The following is a 22695-nucleotide window of genomic DNA, read 5'->3' as shown; positions in this document are numbered from 1 at the left end:
AATAGAAGAACGCGCGTGGATCTATAAACTATCCACATAGAGACAAATAAATAAAAAAAATTCTGTAAATCAGAAATTTCACCAAAAAACTTATTTCATTTAAACCTCGCACACGGCCACCAACGACGACCATTGCACAACCAACCGCTAAAATTCGACTTAAAAAGCAACAGCAGCAGCAAAGGCAACAATAGCCGCAACAGTAGTAACAGCAGCAACAGCAGCAATAGCAACAGTAACAACAGCAGCAGTAGAAGCAGCAACATAAAATTAGTTGTAAGTAAGGCTTATATTTATTAATTAAATGGGAAATAAACCCACTAATATTAAGTATAAAAATTGTTTACTGTATATCCTGCTTCATGAAACTCACAAATACATATAGTATATAAAAAAGGCAAACCCGAAAAATAACGATTATAAAAAAGAGGCGATAGGAATAAAGAATTTTTAAAAGAACAAGATAATTTCATAATTTTTCAAAATAGCAGTGAATAATTTTACTGTAGACGATATAGCTAGATTAATAGCTACACAAACCGCAAACTTAAGAACTGAGATAGCTCAGTTGAGTAATAGAATTAAAACATTAACAGATGCGGCACACGTAACTGAGTATGAAACTCAAGGAATTAATGATTCCATAACATGTGACGAAAATTTAGACATAATAAAGTCTTTGCCAGAATTCTCCGGTAAATCATATGTCAGCTGGAGGGAAGCTGCAAAGAATTCGATGAGCCTATATATTGAAGGTAGTAGAAGGTATTTTGGAGCACTAACTATCCTCCGAAATAAGATTGTAGGTAATGCCAATGATATGTTAACTAATCATGGTACAGTTTTAAATTTAGAAGCAATATTTGCAAGATTAGATTTTGCTTACGCCAACAGACGACCAATTCACGTAATTGATCAAGAAATGAGCGTTATGAGACAAGGATCGACATCCTTAATTGATTATTATAATGAAATCAATCAGAAATTGACATTACTAATAAATAAAACTATAATGACGCATGGTACCAATTCAGATATTACAAAACAATTAAATATCAAGAATCGAGAAACCGGGTTAAGAACTTTTATAACTGGTTTAAATTACTCTCTAAACCAAATACTATTTACATTAACACCTACCGATTTGCCAAATGCTCTTGCTAAAGCACAAGAACTTCATTCAAATCAAATACGATCGCAATTTGCTTTGAAATTTACTAAAAACAACCATGAAATTGGTTCACGAAACCAGCCTCAAGCTAACCGAAGATGTTCGAATTTTCAGAATAACTTCAAGTACCTCCAAACAAATAATAATTCATAAAAAATGTATGCCAATCACCCAGAACCTATGGAAGTGGATCAATCAATCCAATTAATAAATAAACCCAGTCATGTGCAAAGAAACCAACCACATGTTAGGAGTAACAGGTATAATTGGCAGACCAATTATCAGCCAACAAATATACCAAAAAGGTCATTTGAAAGTGCACAAATAAGCACACAACCTCAACCAAAAATTGAAAGAATCAATAATATTGGTGAGAACCATTTTTTAAGGGTAAATTCCGATTTGCCGTATGTTATTAAAACCGATACAAAAACTGGGCAAATCTTTAGAATTCTCATAGATACGGGGGCAACCAGCTCATATATACGGGTCGGAGTTTATAATAATAAAAACATTTTAGTAATTAAGAAGAAGGTTAGAACCATTCATGGTTCGACCATAATAAAACATTTTCAATCTTTTTGGTATACAGGAACGTTTTTATGAAATTAACAATTTAGAGAGCGATCTTTTAATTGGAATTAATTTCCTGAATAAAATCGGAGCGACGATTGATATTCCGAATAGAAAATTGATTTATGGGAATAATAAAACAGAGAAAATAAATTTCCTCAATGATTTAATTATACTAAACCCCTTGGGACAAAAAAGTCCTGAGGCACCCGTCAATGATAATATTAGGAAAAATGATACTAATAGAAAAATTAATGAAGCAAATGCTCACAACACTTTAAAAATAAATAATGTTGAAATTTCTAACGAAGTTGCTGACGCATTATCAAGACAAGTATTAAATAACTTAACTAGTTCATGTGAGTCGAGTGACTCAAGTGATTCACTAATAGAAACCCAACATTCCGCAGAAAGTAGCGATGAGTACCAAATTCATGAAACAAAAAAACCTTTGAATCATTTTAAGCAACAGATAGTAATCGATAATGGAGCAAGAATTACTGTCTTAGAGACTATTTCTTCTTTTAATAAAAAACGTTTTTTAATTGAATATGACAGACCAGAAAATATAATTGGTATTTTAAAAGAATATATGAATTCAAAAGTAGTTACAGGAATATTTTGCACACCTGAGGTGCTATATGCAATACAAAACATTTTGAAGGACACCTTTCCCACGATAAAATTTCTATATACTAAACTATTCCCTAATGATAACGGGTGATTTTTTTGAGGTTAGGATTTTCATGCATTAGTATTTGACAGATCACGTGGGATTTCAGACATGGTGTCAAAGAGAAAGATGCTCAGTATGCTTTGACATTTCATCATGAATAGACTTACTAACGAGCAACGCTTGCAAATCATTGAATTTTATTACCAAAATCAGTGTTCGGTTCGAAATGTGTTTATCGACAAATTTTGTTCAGCGATGAGGCTCATTTCTGGTTGAATGGCTACGTAAATAAGCAAAATTGCCGCATTTGGGGTGAAGAGCAACCAGAAGCCGTTCAAGAACTGCCCATGCATCCCGAAAAATGCACTGTTTGGTGTGGTTTGTACGCTGGTGGAATCATTGGACCGTATTTTTTCAAAGATGCTGTTGGACGCAACGTTACGGTGAATGGCGATCGCTATCGTTCGATGCTAACAAACTTTTTGTTGCCAAAAATGGAAGAACTGAACTTGGTTGACATGTGGTTTCAACAAGATGGCGCTACATGCCACACAGCTCGCGATTCTATGGCCATTTTGAGGGAAAACTTCGGACAACAATTCATCTCAAGAAATGGACCCGTAAGTTGGCCACCAAGATCATGCGATTTAACGCCTTTAGACTATTTTTTGTGGGGCTACGTCAAGTCTAAAGTCTACAGAAATAAGCCAGCAACTATTCCAGCTTTGGAAGACAACATTTCCGAAGAAATTCGGGCTATTCCGGCCGAAATGCTCGAAAAAGTTGCCCAAAATTGGACTTTCCGAATGGACCACCTAAGACGCAGCCGCGGTCAACATTTAAATGAAATTATCTTCAAAAAGTAAATGTCATGAACCAATCTAACGTTTCAAATAAAGAACCGATGAGATTTTGCAAATTTTATGCGTTTTTTTTTTTTAAAAAGTTATCAAGCTCTTAAAAAATCACCCTTTATATGCAATAAAGAAGATCAAGGATCGATAATTGAGCAAACACATAATAGAGCGCATAGAAATTATAGGGAAAATTTGGCGCAAATTAGGCAGCAATATTATTGGCCTTTAATGATAAAACAATTTAAACAGTACGCAAAAAATTGTAGCATATGTAATAGTAATAAATATGAAAGACATCCGAAACTAATTCCAATAGGGAAAGCACCAATACCAAACAAAGAAGGAGAAAAACTCCATATGGATATTTTTTCGCACAAAAGCTTAAATTTCTTACATGTATAGATTCATATTCCACATTTCTAATCGTAAAACATATAGAAGACAAATCAAATTTAGAAGAAAAAGTTTTGGAACTGTGAACAAACATTTCCAAATGTTAAAAGTATAGTCATTGATAATGAACCAGGCTTAAGTACGATACTGTTCAAGTCTTTAATGGAAAGGATAAATGTACAAATTTATTATTGTACACCACGCCACAGTACAAGTAATGGCCAAATAGAAAGAGTTCATTCAACACTGATTGAAATCTCCAGATATTTAAAGCAAGAACACAGCTTAATTAGTAACTTTGAATCAATTATGAGAGTAGTTCAACAGTATAATAAAACAATTCATTCTGTAACAGGTAAACAACCTTGCAACATTTTATTTAATAAAGAGCCTCACGATAATATGAAAAGTGTGTTGCAAAATGCTCAAGAGAAAATGCTAGAGCATCATAACAAGAAAAGGCTTCAAAAAAGTTATCAAAAAGGAGATATTACATATGAAAAAATTTATGGGGAAAGAAATAAATTAAACCCCAAATACAAAAAACAAGTAGTATTAGAAGATTTAGGAAATGAAATTAAAATACAAAACAGAAACAGAATAATACATAAAGATAATATCAAATCTTAAATCAATATACAAGAAAAAGAAATTTTTGTCTAAAAGTTGTCACATTTAAAAAGACTTCAATCAAAAAATAATTAGAAGTCAAAGATAATATAAAATGTATCTTAGAGTCAAATTTAAATATATTGTACATATAAATAAAGATTTTAAAATGGTACTGTTTAAATTGATAAAATAGTCTATAGCCTCACGTACTATATCCCTTTGAATCGGGACGCTTCAATTTAGAGGTGGGGGAGTTAATACCACCAGTTCATATTACATGAACATATTCTATATCTGTTATAAAAATGTAACCCATATGGTACTTTGCTAATACTGTCCGCCTTAGGTGGTGCAAAAATGTAACTCATAGATTGTAAGATGAATCTTTCCACTTGTAACATATGTCGTATCTCAAGTGGATTGCAATTTACTAAAAACAACCATGAAATTGGTTCACGAAACCAGCCTCAAGCTAACCGAAGATATTCGAATTTTCAGAATAACTTCAGGTACCCCCAAACAAATAATAATTCATAAAAAATGTATGCCAATCACCCAGAACCTATGGAAGTGGATCAATCAATCCAATTAATAAATAAACCCAGTCATGTGCAAAGAGATAGATTGTAATATGAATCTTTCCACTTGTAACATATGTCGTATCTCAAGTGGATTGTAGATATACTTCCTAGAATGTAAGATTAATATTTGTATCTAGGCTTAAGCAATATATTGTATATAATAAAGAAAATAAAGAAAACGAGGGAGTTGCCCACAGGCAGTTCCCCGTAGTTGTCCAAACTCGACAGAGTTATTAATTTGCACACATAATTACATACATAACGTATATGGGCAAATGTGTGACCGCTTGGTCTTTTAACATGATATCGAAACGATTAATGACCAAAGCAAATATATACATATTTATGTATGTATATAAATATGTATATGTCGTATCAAACCTAAGTATATAAAATGCATATTTAGGTAGTAATACAAATCTTATTGAGTTATGTACATATATATTTGCAAAGTTTTTATGGAATTCATCATAAAATATGTAAATTTTAATATAACTATGTACATACTTATGTACTTAGTATATGCTTTAATACCAAATATATACGCAGCATATACATACCAGAGACCTGCACGAGTAATTAAAAAAGTAACATGTTAGCAAGCGGCGATGCCGATGCGGCGAGTACACGCTACGTAACGGTACTTTGGCATCGTGGGCATCGGCATCGTGGGTATCGGCATCGCGGCATCGCCGATTACTAACATGTTACCAGTGGTCGGCATTTTTTAGAACAATTGTGGCAACTAACTTCACACGTACGCTTACGCTCTATCGTTCAGTCGTTGTCGAGCCAGCAACGAATTAACATCATGTAAGACTATAGCGTTTCATTTGCCATTGACGATACCAGATAGTAATCGTACGATGCCACGATGCCGCGATGCCGATGCGCAATGTTACCTTCGCATCGTGGTAATCGTCAGAAGTGTTACTTAGTAACGTAATCGTACGATGCCTACCTTAATCGTGCAGGCCTCTGATACATACATATATATTATATGCCGAGTCAGTTGCGCATAGGAAATAAACGAATCTGTAGGCATAAATTTGTTTACATTGGAATTAGAATTATTTTTCTCATTTAACACTGAAAATGCTCAATTCTGCTATTTTCGTGGTGAAACTCGCTTATAATTTGTCTGCGGTGAGACTCTTCCATCTCTGCCGAGTAACCCCTTCGAAATGTTACGATATTTGAAACGTGAACCTTCTCTAATGATAGATGTTCTCTGAAATAACCCGTAAGAAAAAGACTGTAAGATCGCTAGTTATAGCCTACCTTTAGGTTTTGCAAAATAATTAGGCATGAAAATCTGTAACATTATTGTGTATGCAAATTAGTTTTGGGTGAGAATTTTGCTTGCACTAAGTACGTTTATGGGGAGTTGAATTGTTGCATATTTTTTGGCGCAGGTTGGTTAATGGTTTGAGTTTTTGTTATAATGCTCAAAATGTAGTATTTAACTTTTATTTTAGCGAAGAATTATTGGCAGTTCCTTACGGCAGACTTGGAGGAGATAGGGATTTTGCTGCGGGACCTAACTGAAAAAAGTGATAGTAAATCCGTAAGAAAAAGTCCGTAAGAAAAAAGTATTAATTGCATACTTTTAAGCGGGCTCTAAGTGTTCGCTCCCCTGCACATTTCTTCACCATTGAAAAAGTTTACGTTGCGCTTTTGTGAATAAGCTTTAAAGCTTTGAATGTGTCATTGTGTTGCCATATTCTTTCAATTCGTTTTCCTTAAAAAGTATAATTAATTGAAAACAATACATATTGGAACGAAGTTCCTTACGGCAGGCTTGGAGGAGATAGGTATTTTGCTGCGGGACCTAACTGAAAAAGTGATAGTAAAACCGTAAGAAAAAGACCGTAAGTTCATCGAGCTCAAAAAGCTATTTATAAGTATCTTTGTTTGAGACCCAGGATCTTAGGCCCTTGTCACAAAGACTCCGGAAAGCGTTTTGTTTCCGGAAAGAAAAAATTAATGAAATGATGACGCTTCCCTCTTTATCTCATCTTTATCGACTTCCAAGAGGCGTTCAATACACTTCATAATCTGTAATGCATTCGATAATAGAGTGGTCCCCTTAAAAATAATTGATTTAATAAGACGGTCTACTCTTTTGTGGGTTAACGTACTTTGTAAGAAAAAGAGCTCATTAATTGAATAAAACCACCTATAAGATGGTAGAGAGTCTTCTTTATAGACTTGTCTAGGTCCAGAACTAACCATATCCCAAAATTTAAGTTTTTATTATTAAACAAAGAAAACACCGAACAGTTATAAATGTGGTAGTTGCAGATTGTTGGGAGGATAAAAATCATTTGTATGGTCAGGTCCCAATCTTTTGAGTTTTGTTCACCTAACGGTTATACGTATCATTTAACACTAAGCGAGATAGATATAGGGTTATATATACATATATGTGTATAAACGATCTGGACGAAGAGAAAAGTTGAATTTCGGTTTATTGTCTGTCTGTCCAAACACAAATCGCCACTAACCGAATATATAAAAAGTTCCATAACTATGCGCTCAATTAAGATATGATGCTGTAAGCACAAGGAATGGCAGTAGCTAAGGGCACCTGTGGGCACAACCTTTTGTAAAAGTAGGCGTGGCCCCGCCGCCTAATAATGTACATAGCTCTTAAACCACTTAAGCTACGAGTACAACAACCTAATTTGCTAAGTATAAATCTTATAAGAACTTCTACCGACCAAAGTGAATGAAATCGGCGGATAATCCCGCTCATTTCTACTAAAAGCACGATAAATTAATAACTAAATACACCAGAGACCACCAGGATGGTATGAAAAAGCTTTATGGGAGCCGGTTTGAAAATTAGACGATGAGTGTGGCACCGCCAACATTTTGTTGTAATCCCATATCTCGGGACCTGACTGACCGATTTCGACAAAATTTAGTACGTGACATTTTTCTTACATTCTTATGTAACATTGTAAAAATGGACGAAATCGGACAACAACCATGCCTACTCCCCATATAGCACAATTTTAAATTTCACTTGATTCGTTCAGTTTCCAGTACACAAATCAAGTAGCTATGAATATAACTGGATACAACTTTGCACAATTAATATCTTTAACCAAGAATTGTTTAAATCCAATCAAAACTGTTCAAGCTCCCAGGAAACCGTATATTTAGATCCCGGTACCTATTTTCAGATTTTGTTATGTATTCTTGTAATGTTAAAATAATAAAAAATTTATATTAAAATATTAATTTACATTTTTTACTTGAAATTTCTGACTCTCGACTAAAATATTCCCTTAACATTGGATATAGTAATAGATAAGGCTACACGCGGAACAAGAGGAATAAGCTGGAGTCAAAGTAGAAGTTTCGAAGACCTAGACTATATGGAGACATTATATAGTCATATACCAATACTCCCACTATCAACAACATACACTTCTCTCTTCATTCTTTCTTTACCATTACAACATTTTACGACATTTTCTCTGAATACCTAAAAGGTCACCTTGAAAAAGGAAAAAAGCCGTTTTGGACAGACCAGAACATTCAACTACAAAGAACATCATTACTGCAGGTATTTATAAAAACAACATTTCAACAACAAAATTGCATATCCAACTGCAACAACTAAACGCCAACAAGAAGAAGAAAAAGCAGCTGTAATATAAATATTGCAACAACACCGCTCCGGAATACTTTTGATAACACTGTACAAAAGCTCACAGTCAAAATGGACAACTTAGATATTAATACTAAATGTAAACTTATTTCTACGAATCTTTCTAGCATATTACCATATGATGGTAATGAAAATTCTTTGTTAGGGTTTATAGAACGAATAGATTCTAGAGTCTTTCCCAGTAGATTTTAAAATTTTAATAATTTGAAATATAAAAGATAAAATCGTTGGAAATGCAAGACAATCATTACTAATCAATGGTAATGTTGATACTTGGCCTTTGATTAAAAGAGTATTAATTGATAACCACGGAGAAAAGAATTCGGTTGATGAATCAATCGATAAAATAAGGTTTTGTCGTTGCGATTCAACAAAAGAAATTTTTTATAATAAACTTAATATTTTACTATGTCGTTTAAATAATGCATTATATTTTAGTGAAAATAAGTTAAATGGAATTAATTGTGAAAGTAATGGTAGAATAGCCCTCAATTCTTTCAAATACGGTTTATCAGAGCCAGTTAAAAGTATAACAGTTAGTCGAAATCCTTGAGATTTAAAAGAAGCGTATGATATTATAAAATCAAATGGGTATTTAAAATATAATAATTGATTAAATTTTTGTACTAATTCTAATATACATGAACAACAAAATAGCAAACAAATAAATAGATATTCGAATGCAGATCAGTTTTACAACAATAGTAATAGTACTGGACAAAATTACAAATACAAAAACTGTGGTGAACCATACAACAATAGCGTTAGCAGGGGAGGCTACTTCAACAACAGCACCAATAATGAACGACATCAACACCAGTATGGACAGCAGAATAATAATAACTTATACCCAAACCCTTCGGTACAGTCGAGGTTTACATCTAATACTCGAAATAGTGGACGAAAATTTTTTTCACAAAATCCAAATCAATTTGCTACAAATAATAATATTTCTCCGAATAATGATATTCCTGGCCAGTCAACGGTCGAAGCAATGGAAATTGGAAATTTTCAATTAGTAGAATAGTTAGAATAATAACGAAAAGCGATGCTCCAATTTACAATAGACATTATAGATATCCAGTGGTACATCGCGCAGAAGTAGATAGGCAGATAAAAGATATGTTAGCCCAGGAAATAATCGTTCCTACAATTCGCCATTATGGGTTGTACCCAAAAAGGCTGATAAAAACGGAAAACCACAATGGCGTGTAGTTATTGATTATCGAAAACTTAATGAGCAAACAATCGATGATAAGTTCCCAATTCAAAATATGCAGGACATATTTGACAAATTTGGAAAATGTTGTTATTTTAGCACCATCGATCTGGCGAAGGGATTTCACCAGATTGAGGTACACCCTAATGATAGAGCCAAAACAGCTTTTTCAACGGCAGATGGTCATTATGAATTCACAAGAATGCTGTTTGGTCTCAAAACAGCACCTGCAACATTTCAGACGCTCATTAACTATGTTTTAAGAGAACATATGTATAAACAAGATTTGTGTCGTATATTTAGATGACATATTAATATTACCTACAAGCTTTGAAGAACACATTCTTTCCATTAAAAAGGTTTTCAATATTTTACGTGCTTCTAATTTAAAAATTCAATTTAACAAATGCCAATTCGCTGAATTGTAAACAAAACTTTTGGGACATGTCGTGTCCAGAGAAGGCATAAAGCCGGATCCCTCAAAGATAAAATCCATCGAAATTATGAAACCGCCTACTAGTATTAAAGAAATAAAACAATTCCTAGGCATGACAGGATATTATCGTAAATTCATACGGGACTACGCAAAAGTAGCTTATCCTATGGTGAGACTCTTAAAGAAAAATGCTATTTTAGATTTTCAAAATATTGATTTTTTAAACTCCTTTAATAACTTGAAAAAACTTATAACCAGTGAACCTGTCTTGCAACCGCCAGATTTTAGTAAAAAATTCATACTCACCACCGATGCTTCGCAATGCGCTGTTGGCTCTGTTTTGAGTCAAAATAGTTACCCAATATGCTACGCTTCTCGTACCCTGTCGGATCACGAAATTCGTTACTCTACTATTGAGAAAGAAGCCTTAGCCAAGGTATGGTCTGTGAAACATTTCCGAACTTATTTATATGGTCGGAAGTTCATAATACAAACTGATCATAAGCCTTTAACTTGGTTGCATAATATTAAATAACTTAATATGAAACTACAAAGGTGGAAAATTCTACTAAATGAATATGATTTTGAAATTACGTATATTAAAGGAAAGGATAATACTGTTGCTGATACTTTAAGCAGATACTTTGTTTCAAATAATGAAAATTTCTTAGATAGAGATATATACAATAATTTTGGAGATAGTAAAATTGAAAGTAAAAAAGTAGCATACCATAGTCCTACGTCATTAGATGCAACTGTACACAGCGTGTTAGAAGAGAATTTAAAATATATATTTATAACATAGTACATATAGACATTTGGTTTCCAAGCAGAAATATAATGTACCTTACAACTATCGACAAATTTTCTAAGTATGCCACTTTTCATAAACTTAATGATAGAAATTGGATAGCAATTTTAGCAGCTATTAAAGAGCGAATTCAATATTTAGGTAAAATGAATAAAATTGCGTTTGACAACGATAGGTGCATTCTGCACAGTGCAGTACGTTTGTTTTTAAAGGAACAAAATATTCAAATGCATACTACTACAGCGTATTTAAAAACTGGAAACTCAGACGTAGAACGACTACATGGAAATTTAAATGAGCATTTAAGGTTAATGGAGGCCGACAAAGAAAATAGAGATTTAACTTTGGAAGAAAAACTTTTTAAAATTTTCAACTGCTATAATAATACAATTCATACAACAACAAAAATGATACCCATTGATTTTATAATAAGAAATTTTGATAAAGAGTCCATTGAAGAGCTAAGTAAATTGTACGAAAAACAGAAAGTTGAAAGGATTGAGAAATTGAATAAAAATAGAGATCATGAACCAAAGGAATTGGTAAATAATATTGTGCTTAATAGACAAATTCCTAAAAATAAACCTAAATACAAAAAACTGGTTGAATATAATAGAAATGGAAATTATGTTACCGACATTTCAAACAATCGCAAAACAAAATATTATAAGACACAATTAAAAAGACGATATGAGTTTCAAAAATAAGTAATTACTAATGAAATTTCTCAAGAGTTTTTGAGATAAAAATAATAGTCGGGACACGTGAAATCACTAAACTTAAAATTCAACCAATTGCCTGCACTTTGGCTCACGATACTGTGAAGAAAAATAAGCGAACGAACGAGATAGCGAAAAATAGATAAACGCGTGCGGATTCAATTGCGGTCAAATAACAATTATTTCTTTATTTCAGCTCATCTAGTTACTTAGCCTAAGTCTTAAAACTAACGGGATAGAACAGTTGGAATGGAAGTATACAGGTATGTACAAAAAGAGGTGAGTAATTCATTTTAACTTAAAGTAATAGATTATGGTAAGTATTTTTAATATTATTAGGGTAAGTATACAATACTAATGTAATTCAATATTTATAATTTTTTACAATTCATTTTTCTTAATTTCAGTTTTAGGTTTAAATATATATTTTGTCGCTTGACGCAACACCGGCCACCTTGACAGGATCAGATTCCTTCAATATCCAGTGGAAGGACAGCCAGTTTGTGGATGGGGCGCTTAATCGTGCCCGTCTTGGTTGCTACTTCTGCGACTCGCACCTTGCCGTCTTGCCCTTCGACGGCGGCGACGACGCGTCCGAGTACCCACTGCTGTGGCGGCACGTTGTCCTCGTGGACGAGGACGAGATCGCCTGGCTGCAGGTTGCGTTTGGGGTGCAGCCATTTGTTGCGTTCCTGAAGGCCCGTCATGTAGGTTTTGGACCACTGTCGCCAAAACTGTTGCTTGAGACAGCAAACAAGTTGCCATCTCTCGCAGCAACGAATTGGGTCCGTTGGCACTTGTGCTGGTGGCAGCGCTCGCAGAGGGCAACCGATTAAAAGGTGCGCTGGAGTTAGTGCTTCTCCGTCGTTGGGGTCCTGTCCCAACGGTGCTAGGGGACGAGAGTTCAGAATGGCCTCCACTTCGGCCAGTAGTGTTGATAGCTCCTCCGTCGTGAGTAGAGCGTTGCCGAGTGCGCGGACGAGCAGATGCTTGGCGGACTTCACGGCCGCCTCCCATAATCCGCCGAAGTGCGGCGCCCTGGGTGGTATAAAGCCGAAGCTGAATCCTTCTTCGGCTGCGAACCCCATTAGTTCTGGCGCTTGCGCTAGGAACGCCTCCTTCAGCTCGCGCAGCTTGCGGTCGGCGCCGACAAAGTTGGTTGCGTTGTCGCTGAATACTTTCTGTGGCATCCCTCGGCGACCAATGAACCTTTTAAGGGCGAAAATGAAAGAATTAGTAGACAAGTCCGAGACTAGTTCTAAATGTACTGCTTTTGAAGTGAAGCAAACGAAAACTGCTATATACGTTTTTACGGGTGGTCGACCACGTATTTTTAACGTTGTATATATGGGACCACAAAAGTCTACGCCACATATCAGAAAGGGCCGTAGTGCTCGAAGTCTTTCGACTGGCAAATTTCCCATTATTTGGTTTTGCAACTTCGGCTTGTAATGAAAACAATGTATACAGTTTCTTACGGTTCTACTGCAAGCTTCTCGGGCATTAATTAGCCATATGCGTTCTCGAAGAAGCGCAACCAACGCTTTTGCCCCAGCGTGGTGATTTCGAATGTGCAGGAACCGTAAGTACGTTATAACGAAGTGCGAATTTTTATTTAATAAAAGCGGAAATTTGGCATCGTATGGGAGAGGTGCATTGAATAGGCGACCTCCTACTCGGATTAATGTGAATGACAGCGACATATCCGAGTACTCATGCAAAAACGGGTTGAGTTTTTGCAAGTTTGCGGGTAGCGTCGTGCCTTTCGTCAGTTTTTGGATTTCGCTCGCAAACTCGGAATGTTGAGTCACCTGGACAATTTTCAAGAAACTCAAGTTTAGCTCTTCTGAAGTCAGATCTTGTCCCCTGGAGGATTTTGGTGGTCGTCTGATCCATCGTAATATATATGCGACCACACGAAGCAATTTTTTATGAGAAGAGAATTTTTCAATGAGGTCCAATATTGAATTTTTCTCAGCAGTCGAAATTAATGTAAATGTAACTTTCTTCTTCTCTAATGCTTCGTCTTCTGGTGAGAGCTGGAAGTGGTTATTAATTGGCCATAATGCAGGGTCTTCTAGGAGGAACTGTGGACCGCCAAACCATATTGAATTATTCAATTCGTCCACGTTACAACCCCGAGACACTTGATCCGCAGGATTTTGTTTCGTTGGCACATGTCGCCACTCTACATTGTCAGTCAATTCTTGGATTTCGGACACTCTATTTGCGACAAAGGTTTGTAATGAAGATGGATGCGTCTTTACCCAGTGCAATACAATTTCAGAGTCTGTCCAAAATGTAATTTTCTCGAATCGTCGACTCAACATTGGTGCAACTCGTGACCATAATTTGGCAAGAAGATGTGCTGCCGAGAGCTCGAGACGCGGAAGAGATTTGGTCTTCAGCGGAGCCACTCTAGACTTTGCAGTAAGCAGCGTACATTTGACACCACTAGCAGATTGGCTTCGTATGTATATGCAGCATCCGTACGCTCTTATTGAAGCGTCGGAGAAGCCATGGATTTGGCATGTAGCAGTCGACTCTAAGTTTACATACCGAGGAATGCTAATTGACGAGAGCTGCAGTAGGTTGGCTTTGAAATTCTGCCAGCTAGTGTTGAGGCGCAATGGAATCGACTCATCCCAATCTAGTTTTTGAATCCAAAGCTCTTGCAATAAGATTTTTGCTTTGGTAACTAGTGGGGCTAATAATCCAAGAGGATCGAAAAGGCGAGCGGAGACTGACAATATGTTCCGTTTAGTGGCTCGCAGATCATTAAAGTTGGCATCCAAAACAAATCGAAACAAATCCTCTTTCGGCAACCAATGGATTCCTAGTGTTTTAGTAGAATTTTTGTCATTGAAACTTAATGACTTTTCAGTGCAATCACTGTCGAAAAATTTAGGGTGGTTCGAAAACCACTTTGTTAAAGTGAATCCTGCCGAGTTTAATATTTTAATTACTTCACTTCTTATAAGATCTAGAGACTCAAAATTTTCAGATCCTGTTAATAAGTCATCAACATAAAAGTCTCTTTTAATGGCCAATGAACCGAGTGGGTATTTCATTGTATTGGCATCACTGAGCATTTGCAAACACCGTGTTGCGAGAAATGGAGCAGGCGCAGTGCCGTATGTTACGGTGTTAAGACGAAAAATTTGAATTTGCTCAGAAGGATGCTCTCTCCACACAATAAGTTGACAATTTCTGTCTTCTTCGTGCATAATTATTTGGCGGTACATTTTAGTAATGTCCGCTGTTAGTGCATACTTATGTAAGCGAAAACGAAGAAGAGTTGAGTATAACTCTTCTTGGATGGTTGGACCTACCATCAAAAGTTCATTCAACGCTATTTGAGTTGAAGATCGACTCGAAGCATCAAATACAACACGTAATTTGGTTGTTGTGCTCTCGGGCCTTAAAACGCATTGATGCGGAATGAAGTAGTGTGGCTCACTCGGGATCTTATTGTTCGTTGGGCTCATGTGACCCAAGGCTCTATATTCATTCATAAAGTCCAGATACATTTTACGAAGTTCTGGATCTTTTAATGTCCTTCTCTCCAGGGCCTGAAACCGCCGAACTGCGGTTTCATAGGAGTGACCGAGTAACTTACGGTCAGCTTTAAAAGGCATTCTGACTTGAAGCCGTCCTGAAGGCAATACTTGAGTTGTATTTACGAAAAATTTTTCACACTCTTGTTGCTCTGGTGTGAATTTGATGCCATTTGATTCTGAAGGTAATTCTTCTAACGCCCAAAATTTTTGGACCACCGAATTAATTGACGTTAAGTCATCTTCAGATTGGCATAATGTGCTAGTTGCAGAAGGAGGAGGACTTAGATTGCTAGCATATTTGCCAGACACAACCCACCCTAAAAGGGTTTTCTGTAGCGTTGGTTGGTTAGGGCCACTTTTAATTTGGCCAACCGCTAACAGATCGAAAAAGGTTTCTGCACCCAATAAGATATCAATCTTTTTTGATTTATGGAATTCTGGATCCGCCAATTTAATATTGCGCGGAATTTTCCAGCCATTAACATTTATGTTATGGTCTGGATGATTAGCCGAAATGCAACGCATTATCCAGAATTCTGCCGAAAATTCGTAATTATTTACCCGCGACTTAACAAACGCGCTTAGTTTTGTCCCCACTTTCGTGTTGGAATTTCCAATTCCTATTATGTTCAACGTTTTGTGTTGGCGACGAATCCGCAACTTTTGTGCCAAGTCCTCCGTCATAAAATTGACTTGGGAGCCTGAGTCCAGTAATGCTCTCGCAGGCAGGTATTCGCCGTAACTGGTCCTCACTTGAATAACAGCTGTCGCCAACATTACCCGATCCGGCATACTCGCTGTATGCATGGCATGTGTGGTTGCTGGTTGCGGATGAGATGCAGCGGGGAAGGAAATCGGGTACTGGTGTAGCAATGTGTGATGCGATCGATTGCATACACGACATCGATCCGCTCTACACTTGGACACAGTATGCCCCTTACGCAAGCAATTTATGCATAAGGGCACCGATTTCACAAACTCAAACCTCTGTTGTACCGGAAGCGCCTTGAAAGTGGGGCAGGCAGTTAACTGATGTTCCTTTGACTTGCATTTTTGACAAGTTGGCTGCTTTGCCTCTGCAGCAACTAAAGCTGATTTAGTCCTATCCATGTGTGGCTGCTTCATGTGGCTCATGCTGGTTGTGGCTCCGGATTTCGTCCTCGAACAAGATGCTCCTTCCGCTGCTAACTGCTGAAACCTTCTATTTAGAGTTGCTTCGCAATCCTTCCATAATGGTAAGTGATCGTAGTCAAGTTGGTCTTCCCACTTGGATCGGGTGGCAGGGTCAACCTTTGTCATAACTATATGTATTATAATGGCGTTTGTTATTTGCTTCTCATCGCCCAGAGATAGCAAAGAGTCATAAACAGCAGACACTTCATCAATCATTGATCGCAATGAAGGCGCGGATGGCTTTGGGATGGTTGGCAGCTCAAAAAGTTTAGATATTGTATTGAAAAATATCAAGCATTTGTTATCATAGACCTTTTTGAGGCTTGCCAACGCTTTCGGATAATTTTCATCCGACATCTGAAACGCTTTAACTGTTCCCAGAGCCTCTCCAGATAGACAATTTACCAAATGGTTAAATTTTTCTATATCTGGGATATTTGGATCATTATGAACCAAGCTCTCAAACAAAGTCATAAAATTTTTAAATTCTGAATATTCTCCCTTGAATTTCGGCAAATTCATTTTAGGGAGCCTTGAGCTGTGAGAAGCTACGAAAGATGTTTCGGCAATTGACGTTCGGTTTTTGGCTAAAATATTTTTAATTATTGATTTCGTTTCAACAATTATGTCCTCTAACTCCCCTCGGGCCATGTCGTCTTCATCAATCTCTTCAATTTTAGATTGGCATTTCATTAGCTTTTCGCTATGTGAATTTAATATGTCGAGCCGACATTCCAATTCAATTGGATCTAACGACATGGTTTTTTCTAAAAGGCCCGTCTTTATTCGCAAAATACTATTTTTTGCCACCGTCCTTTGACGCTTTAATGACTTTAAGTCGATTAACTCCTTACTTGGAGAGAGATTGGCGATAGTTGGCTTTGGCTTGCTCATTTTGCTTGTTTAAATTAAATTTCCGAAAAAAAAACTACAACGGTTGGCAACAGATATATTAAGAATCGATACCGAAAACGAAAAAAAAAAAATATATAAAGCGATTCTCAAATATACGAAAGCCAAACCAATAGCAATAAAGGTTGGCAACAAATATATTTGGAATCGGTTACGAAAACGAGAAAAAATAATATCGATTCCCAAGTATATGAAAGCCAAACCGATGAGTTATGCAAAATGAGCACTAGCACAGTCGAAAATTTAACGCGAAAAAATATTGCCCAGGAATTAAATTTGCGAAGACAAGAGATAATATGCGAAAAAACTGACCGAATTAAAATTTTAAAATTAGGCGATTTACAAAAAGGTCGCACCTTAATGTAGGCAAATCCGCAATCCCAAAATCCCTTCACATTCACTTCAATATAAGTATAGTATATAATACGTATATGTAAAATATATAATATATGTAGAAAACGATATATATATATATGTGTAAATAGGCGTGTAATGTGAAAAGGGAGAGCCAAAAACTGAAAGTGTGCGTTTGCAGTTTTATTATTATTGTTTTTTGTTTGCACCACTTTCAATAATTCGCACTCGTTACCTGGTGCGTCGGCTGTTTGCCGGCGCTTACGTCCCTCTGGCACAGGATACAGCGGCAGCTCATTCCCACGATGACTTAAGCAGCAGCGGATAGACGGCAGCAACGAAGTTATACCAGCAGCGGAGTAATGGCAGCAGCGGAACGACGACAGCAGCAACAGATTGACGACAGCAGCAGATGAAGGCAGCGACGTGATGGCAGCAGCGGAGTTATAACAGCAACGGAGCGACGACAGCAATAGATTGAAGGCAGCGACGTGATGGCAGCAGCGGAGTTATAACAGCAGCGGAGCGACGACAGCAATAGATTGAAGGCAGCGACGTGATGGCAGCAGCGGAGTTATAACAGCAGCGGAGCGACGACAGCAATAGATTGAAGGCAGCGACGTGATGGCAGCAGCGGAGTTATAACAGCAGCGGAGCGACGACAGCAATAGATTGAAGGCAGCGACGTGATGGCAGCAGCGGAGTTATAACAGCAGCGGATTGAAGCACCAAAAAGTTGCGGATAGCGGTGGAAACGGTTTGTCGTTTTTACCGGCACTTTACCGGCTTTACCGGTTTTTTAATTATGCGGCACTTTAAACAGGTTATAAAACTGTTTCCTTTTTTTTTTTTTAACAGTAACGTATTTATAATATTATTTTTGGTATTTCAAACACTTTTGCGCTTTTATTTGCGCCCACCACTGTTCCGCATATAAAATTCACCTTCCACCTTAGTACCACCTTTTATTTTAATTCTTTCTTCTTCGCTTTGGTGAATTTTTCACTTTACACTAAGCACACACTCCACAATTTTTCTCCTTTTTCTTCTTTTAGGATTTTTATGCTGAGGTAAGTATACGGTAAGTATTTTAGCACTTGATTTAACACTGTATGTATATGTATGTATTTTTTCCACAGATTTCCACTGCACTCATATTATATGTATGTAAATGTATATTTCGTTATTTTTATTATAGGTTCCACTTATTATATTTTTGTATTGGACTGCACGCACTTCAAATATATTTTAACTATATGTATGTACATATATGTACATATATATGTTTTTAGAGTTGGATCCTTAATCCTTTTTATAATATTTTTTTTTTTTTAACTTGCCACTTCACTTAACCGTGAGAACCGTGAGAACCGAAGATCCGAAAACCGAAAACGACATTTGGCAATTGGTTGCGAAAAAGATATTTTATATTGTATGTAGTTATTTTAATTTTCTAATCACGCTCACGTCCCTGCTCGGGCGCCATGAAATTTCTCAAGAGTTTTTGAGATAAAAATAATAGTCGGGACACGTGAAATCACTAAACTTAAAATTCAACCAATTGCCTGCACTTTGGCTCACGATACTGTGAAGAAAAATAAGCGAACGAACGAGATAGCGAAAAATAGATAAACGCGTGCGGATTCAATTGCGGTCAAATAACAATTATTTCTTTATTTCAGCTCATCTAGTTACTTAGCCTAAGTCTTAAAACTAACGGGATAGAACAGTTGGAATGGAAGTATACAGGTATGTACAAAAAGAGGTGAGTAATTCATTTTAACTTAAAGTAATAGATTATGGTAAGTATTTTTAATATTATTAGGGTAAGTATACAATACTAATGTAATTCAATATTTATAATTTTTTACAATTCATTTTTCTTAATTTCAGTTTTAGGTTTAAATATATATTTTGTCGCTTGACGCAACAACTAATTTAATAATATTAAGAAATATTTATTGTATTTATTAAGTAAAAATGTAATATTAATTTGCGAGGTCTCATATGTCTTAAGGGGGGAGGAGTAATATACCAATACTCCCACTACCAACAACATACACTTCTCTCTTCATTCTTTCTTTACCTGTCTTACTTATCCACTCATATCTCTTTTTCTCATTTCATAATTTCCATACTTGCTAATTGATCTTTCTTAAACTACATTCGCTCTTTCCTTAAATAATAATAACAACAGCAATTAACCTTTGCACTCATTAGTTTTAAGCTCACATACATTATGTTAACTTCCATAGCTGTAAGGATTGGAAATTGTAATTAATTAATAAAGTTACATTCGAAAAGAACGGACTTGTTATTATGTGTTTAATAACACACACCTTTGCAAAAAGAAACCCATCAATAGGACAAGACACTGCAGCGAAAGTAAGCCTCGGCTAAATTAAAGAAATGCGTATAAACGTTTAGTCAGCTATAGCGAACAGATAAAAATCCAAGTTCAGCTTATTTTTATGTACTACTAGAGAACCCGCCTACGTTTTACTGTGGCTGATACATAGGTAGTACTACTAATACCATCTATATGATTTCTATTACTTAGATTATAAGTATTAGTTAAGGAATAATCGCATTTTTGATAAAGCAACAAAAATGAATCAAACAGCATTTCGTGCGTTAAGAAAGCATTGGTTTTTGGGGTAAAAATACTATTGAATTTGGGCTGTGCATCATTGAAATCAATCGAGTCCAATCGATTGTCAGCCTGGTGGACTGCATATTAAGAAACGGTTCTCAAGCGTGGAAAGACAAAAAAATCGGCTGACAAGGTTATGGCATCAGTCTTTTGGGATGCCCGTGGTATATTATTCATCGAATAATAAATGAGCCAGTTTTAATTCATAGCATTGTGTATTTGATTGCAGTTCTATTCTACCATTCCCAATATTTAGCAATTTTATTATTTTTCAGGAAGGATCAGTTTGAAATTGTACGCATATATGTATTCATCGTTCCCGTTTAAATATTATATTTCTCTGTGCAATGCTTCGAAAAGATTTCTGTATATCTCAAATTTTTTATCAACACTTCAGTTATGCCGCTATTTTTTTATGCCAGACCTTTTGCAATTTTAAATTGCCTGTCAAGATACCCCCTCCAATAGTTAGCAAGTATGAAAAAATGTTATAGCTACCCATAGATGTATTGAATCACCCAATTTATTACTTAAGAACGAACAACTCTGTCCACAATATAAAAACTCGATCCACAGATGTCGCCTTTTACTTTGGCATCGTTTTGTTTAATGCACGTTTATGCCAATTTAAGGTTTGAATATTGGATACTGCGATGGTGGCGCCATCTATCGGTCAAACATTTCAAAATTAATAATTGATTAAAAATGAAAAAAATAAGCTAAAAAACATTTTCCAGTGGACCAAATTGAAAATCTAAACCCTTCCCGAATCTCCTTGAACATACACACAAAATTTCATCAAAATCTGTTCATCCGTTTAGGAGCAGTTCAAATGCAAACAGACGGTCAAAAGATTTATATATATAAAGATAAAGATACGTTTTCGAAGTTTTTGTAAGGCCCACAGACCACCTATACCTAAAACTTCCAAGTCGATTGTAGAGAACTTGGAAATGTGAAATTCTTTTAGTTACTTGGGCAAATTATAGGCATGCACATTTGGTTTTACCAAACTTGACTATTATTTTGTTATTTTAGTTAATAATTTGACTTATAATTTTTTTTTTTTATTTTACGTAATTCATTATTTCTTAAAATACTTAATTTTCTTAATACTTATCTGCACTTAAATAAAAACTAATCAGCAAAATTTGAGAGAAAAATCAAGACAATCTACATAAAATTAAGCACAATTTTTTTTTTGCAAATTGTATCGATTCTACATTAGCCGAAGGAACTTCGTTCCTACCTGGTGTCCCACGACACCACATTTCTTTTTTTTTGTTAATAATCAAGAATTGATCCGTTACTCTGTCTGATTCTGTCAGTTCGATTTTTGTACACGAATCGAACCGTTTGTCTTCAAATCAGCGATAGAGAACAACTTTGAATCACTAGCGATCAGCTTATACATGATTTGTTTATGAACGTTCGCATTAACAGACAATACCTGTAATGATTCATACTCATATTTCAATGATTGAAATGATCCACAGCGTTCGGTTTGTATATCATCCCATTAACACTGATTTACTCGTGCACTTTTGTTATATTTCAACTATTTATGCATATATGTATATACATACCCAGCAGATTTAAAAGCGAGATCTCCTGAAAGGAGGAATGAAGGAGTCCTCCTATTGACCTCTTTTAGGAGCAGTAAGGGAGATTTTTTAATTTTGTTCTTATATCGTGTTTTTTTTTAATTTTATTTTAGTGTTGACCTCCTTTTGTCATCTTTTAGGAGCAAAAAAGGTGATTTTATACTTCTATTCTGATTTTTTTTTACTTCATTTTAGTATTGATATAATATTATATTGGTCGACAAACAGGTGATGATATTAATAAATTTACTAAAAATTCAGAAAGAAACAAGTGAAGAGTTCATAAAGCTTCAATCCATTGTTTAAAATTGTTTGTCGGTTTTATCGACACAGAATATTCCCACAGATAATTGGGACCCCATTCTGGTAAACATATTCACAGCTGCATTACCAGAAAAATCGTTACTTTTGTGGGAGCAATCGCTCTCATCGCCCAACGTGGCAAATGAAAGAAGTTCTTACTACCCAATACGAAATTGCAGAAAGGGTAGATAAAAAACTAGTCAGAACGAAAAACGTTCAAAACGACCTCAATAGAAGTTTCAATAGACCCCAAGCTAGAAGCAAAAACAAATCAAACATAATTTTTAACAAAACACAAACGTTCACATCCGAACAGAGAAAACATTCGTCATGCGAACTATGTAAAAGAGGGTATAAACTTAAAACTTGCGAGAAGTTTAAAAAATTAAACATTAACGAAAGGAAC

The 22695-nt window shown here is 35.7% G+C and overlaps 2 protein-coding genes across 2 annotated transcripts in view; both read right to left on the bottom strand.

The window, feature by feature from the left end:
* The window catches only part of LOC105224889 (ankyrin-3), a 610175-nt gene that overhangs the window by 311271 nt on the left and 276209 nt on the right, over positions 1-22695 (bottom strand). The window lies entirely within an intron of this gene.
* LOC125779455 (uncharacterized) lies at positions 11888-19665 on the bottom strand. The gene is made up of 2 exons (XM_049460815.1): positions 17965-19665; positions 11888-12939 (listed from the first exon to the last, which is right to left on the bottom strand). Exon 2 carries the CDS (start codon positions 12918-12920, stop codon positions 12195-12197), a length of 726 nt encoding a protein of 241 aa, XP_049316772.1. The 5' UTR covers positions 12921-12939; positions 17965-19665; the 3' UTR covers positions 11888-12194.

Source organism: Bactrocera dorsalis, chromosome 6 (assembly GCF_023373825.1).
Source record: "Bactrocera dorsalis isolate Fly_Bdor chromosome 6, ASM2337382v1, whole genome shotgun sequence".
NCBI lineage: Eukaryota > Metazoa > Arthropoda > Insecta > Diptera > Tephritidae > Bactrocera > Bactrocera dorsalis.
Note: the sequence above shows the minus strand (reverse complement) of the source record. Positions and strands in the feature narration are given on the sequence as shown.

Coding starts and splice junctions, on each gene's coding strand:
- LOC125779455 (XM_049460815.1), bottom strand. CDS start 12,920: ATGCCACAGAAAGTATTCAGCGACAACGCAACCAACTTTGTCGGCGCC.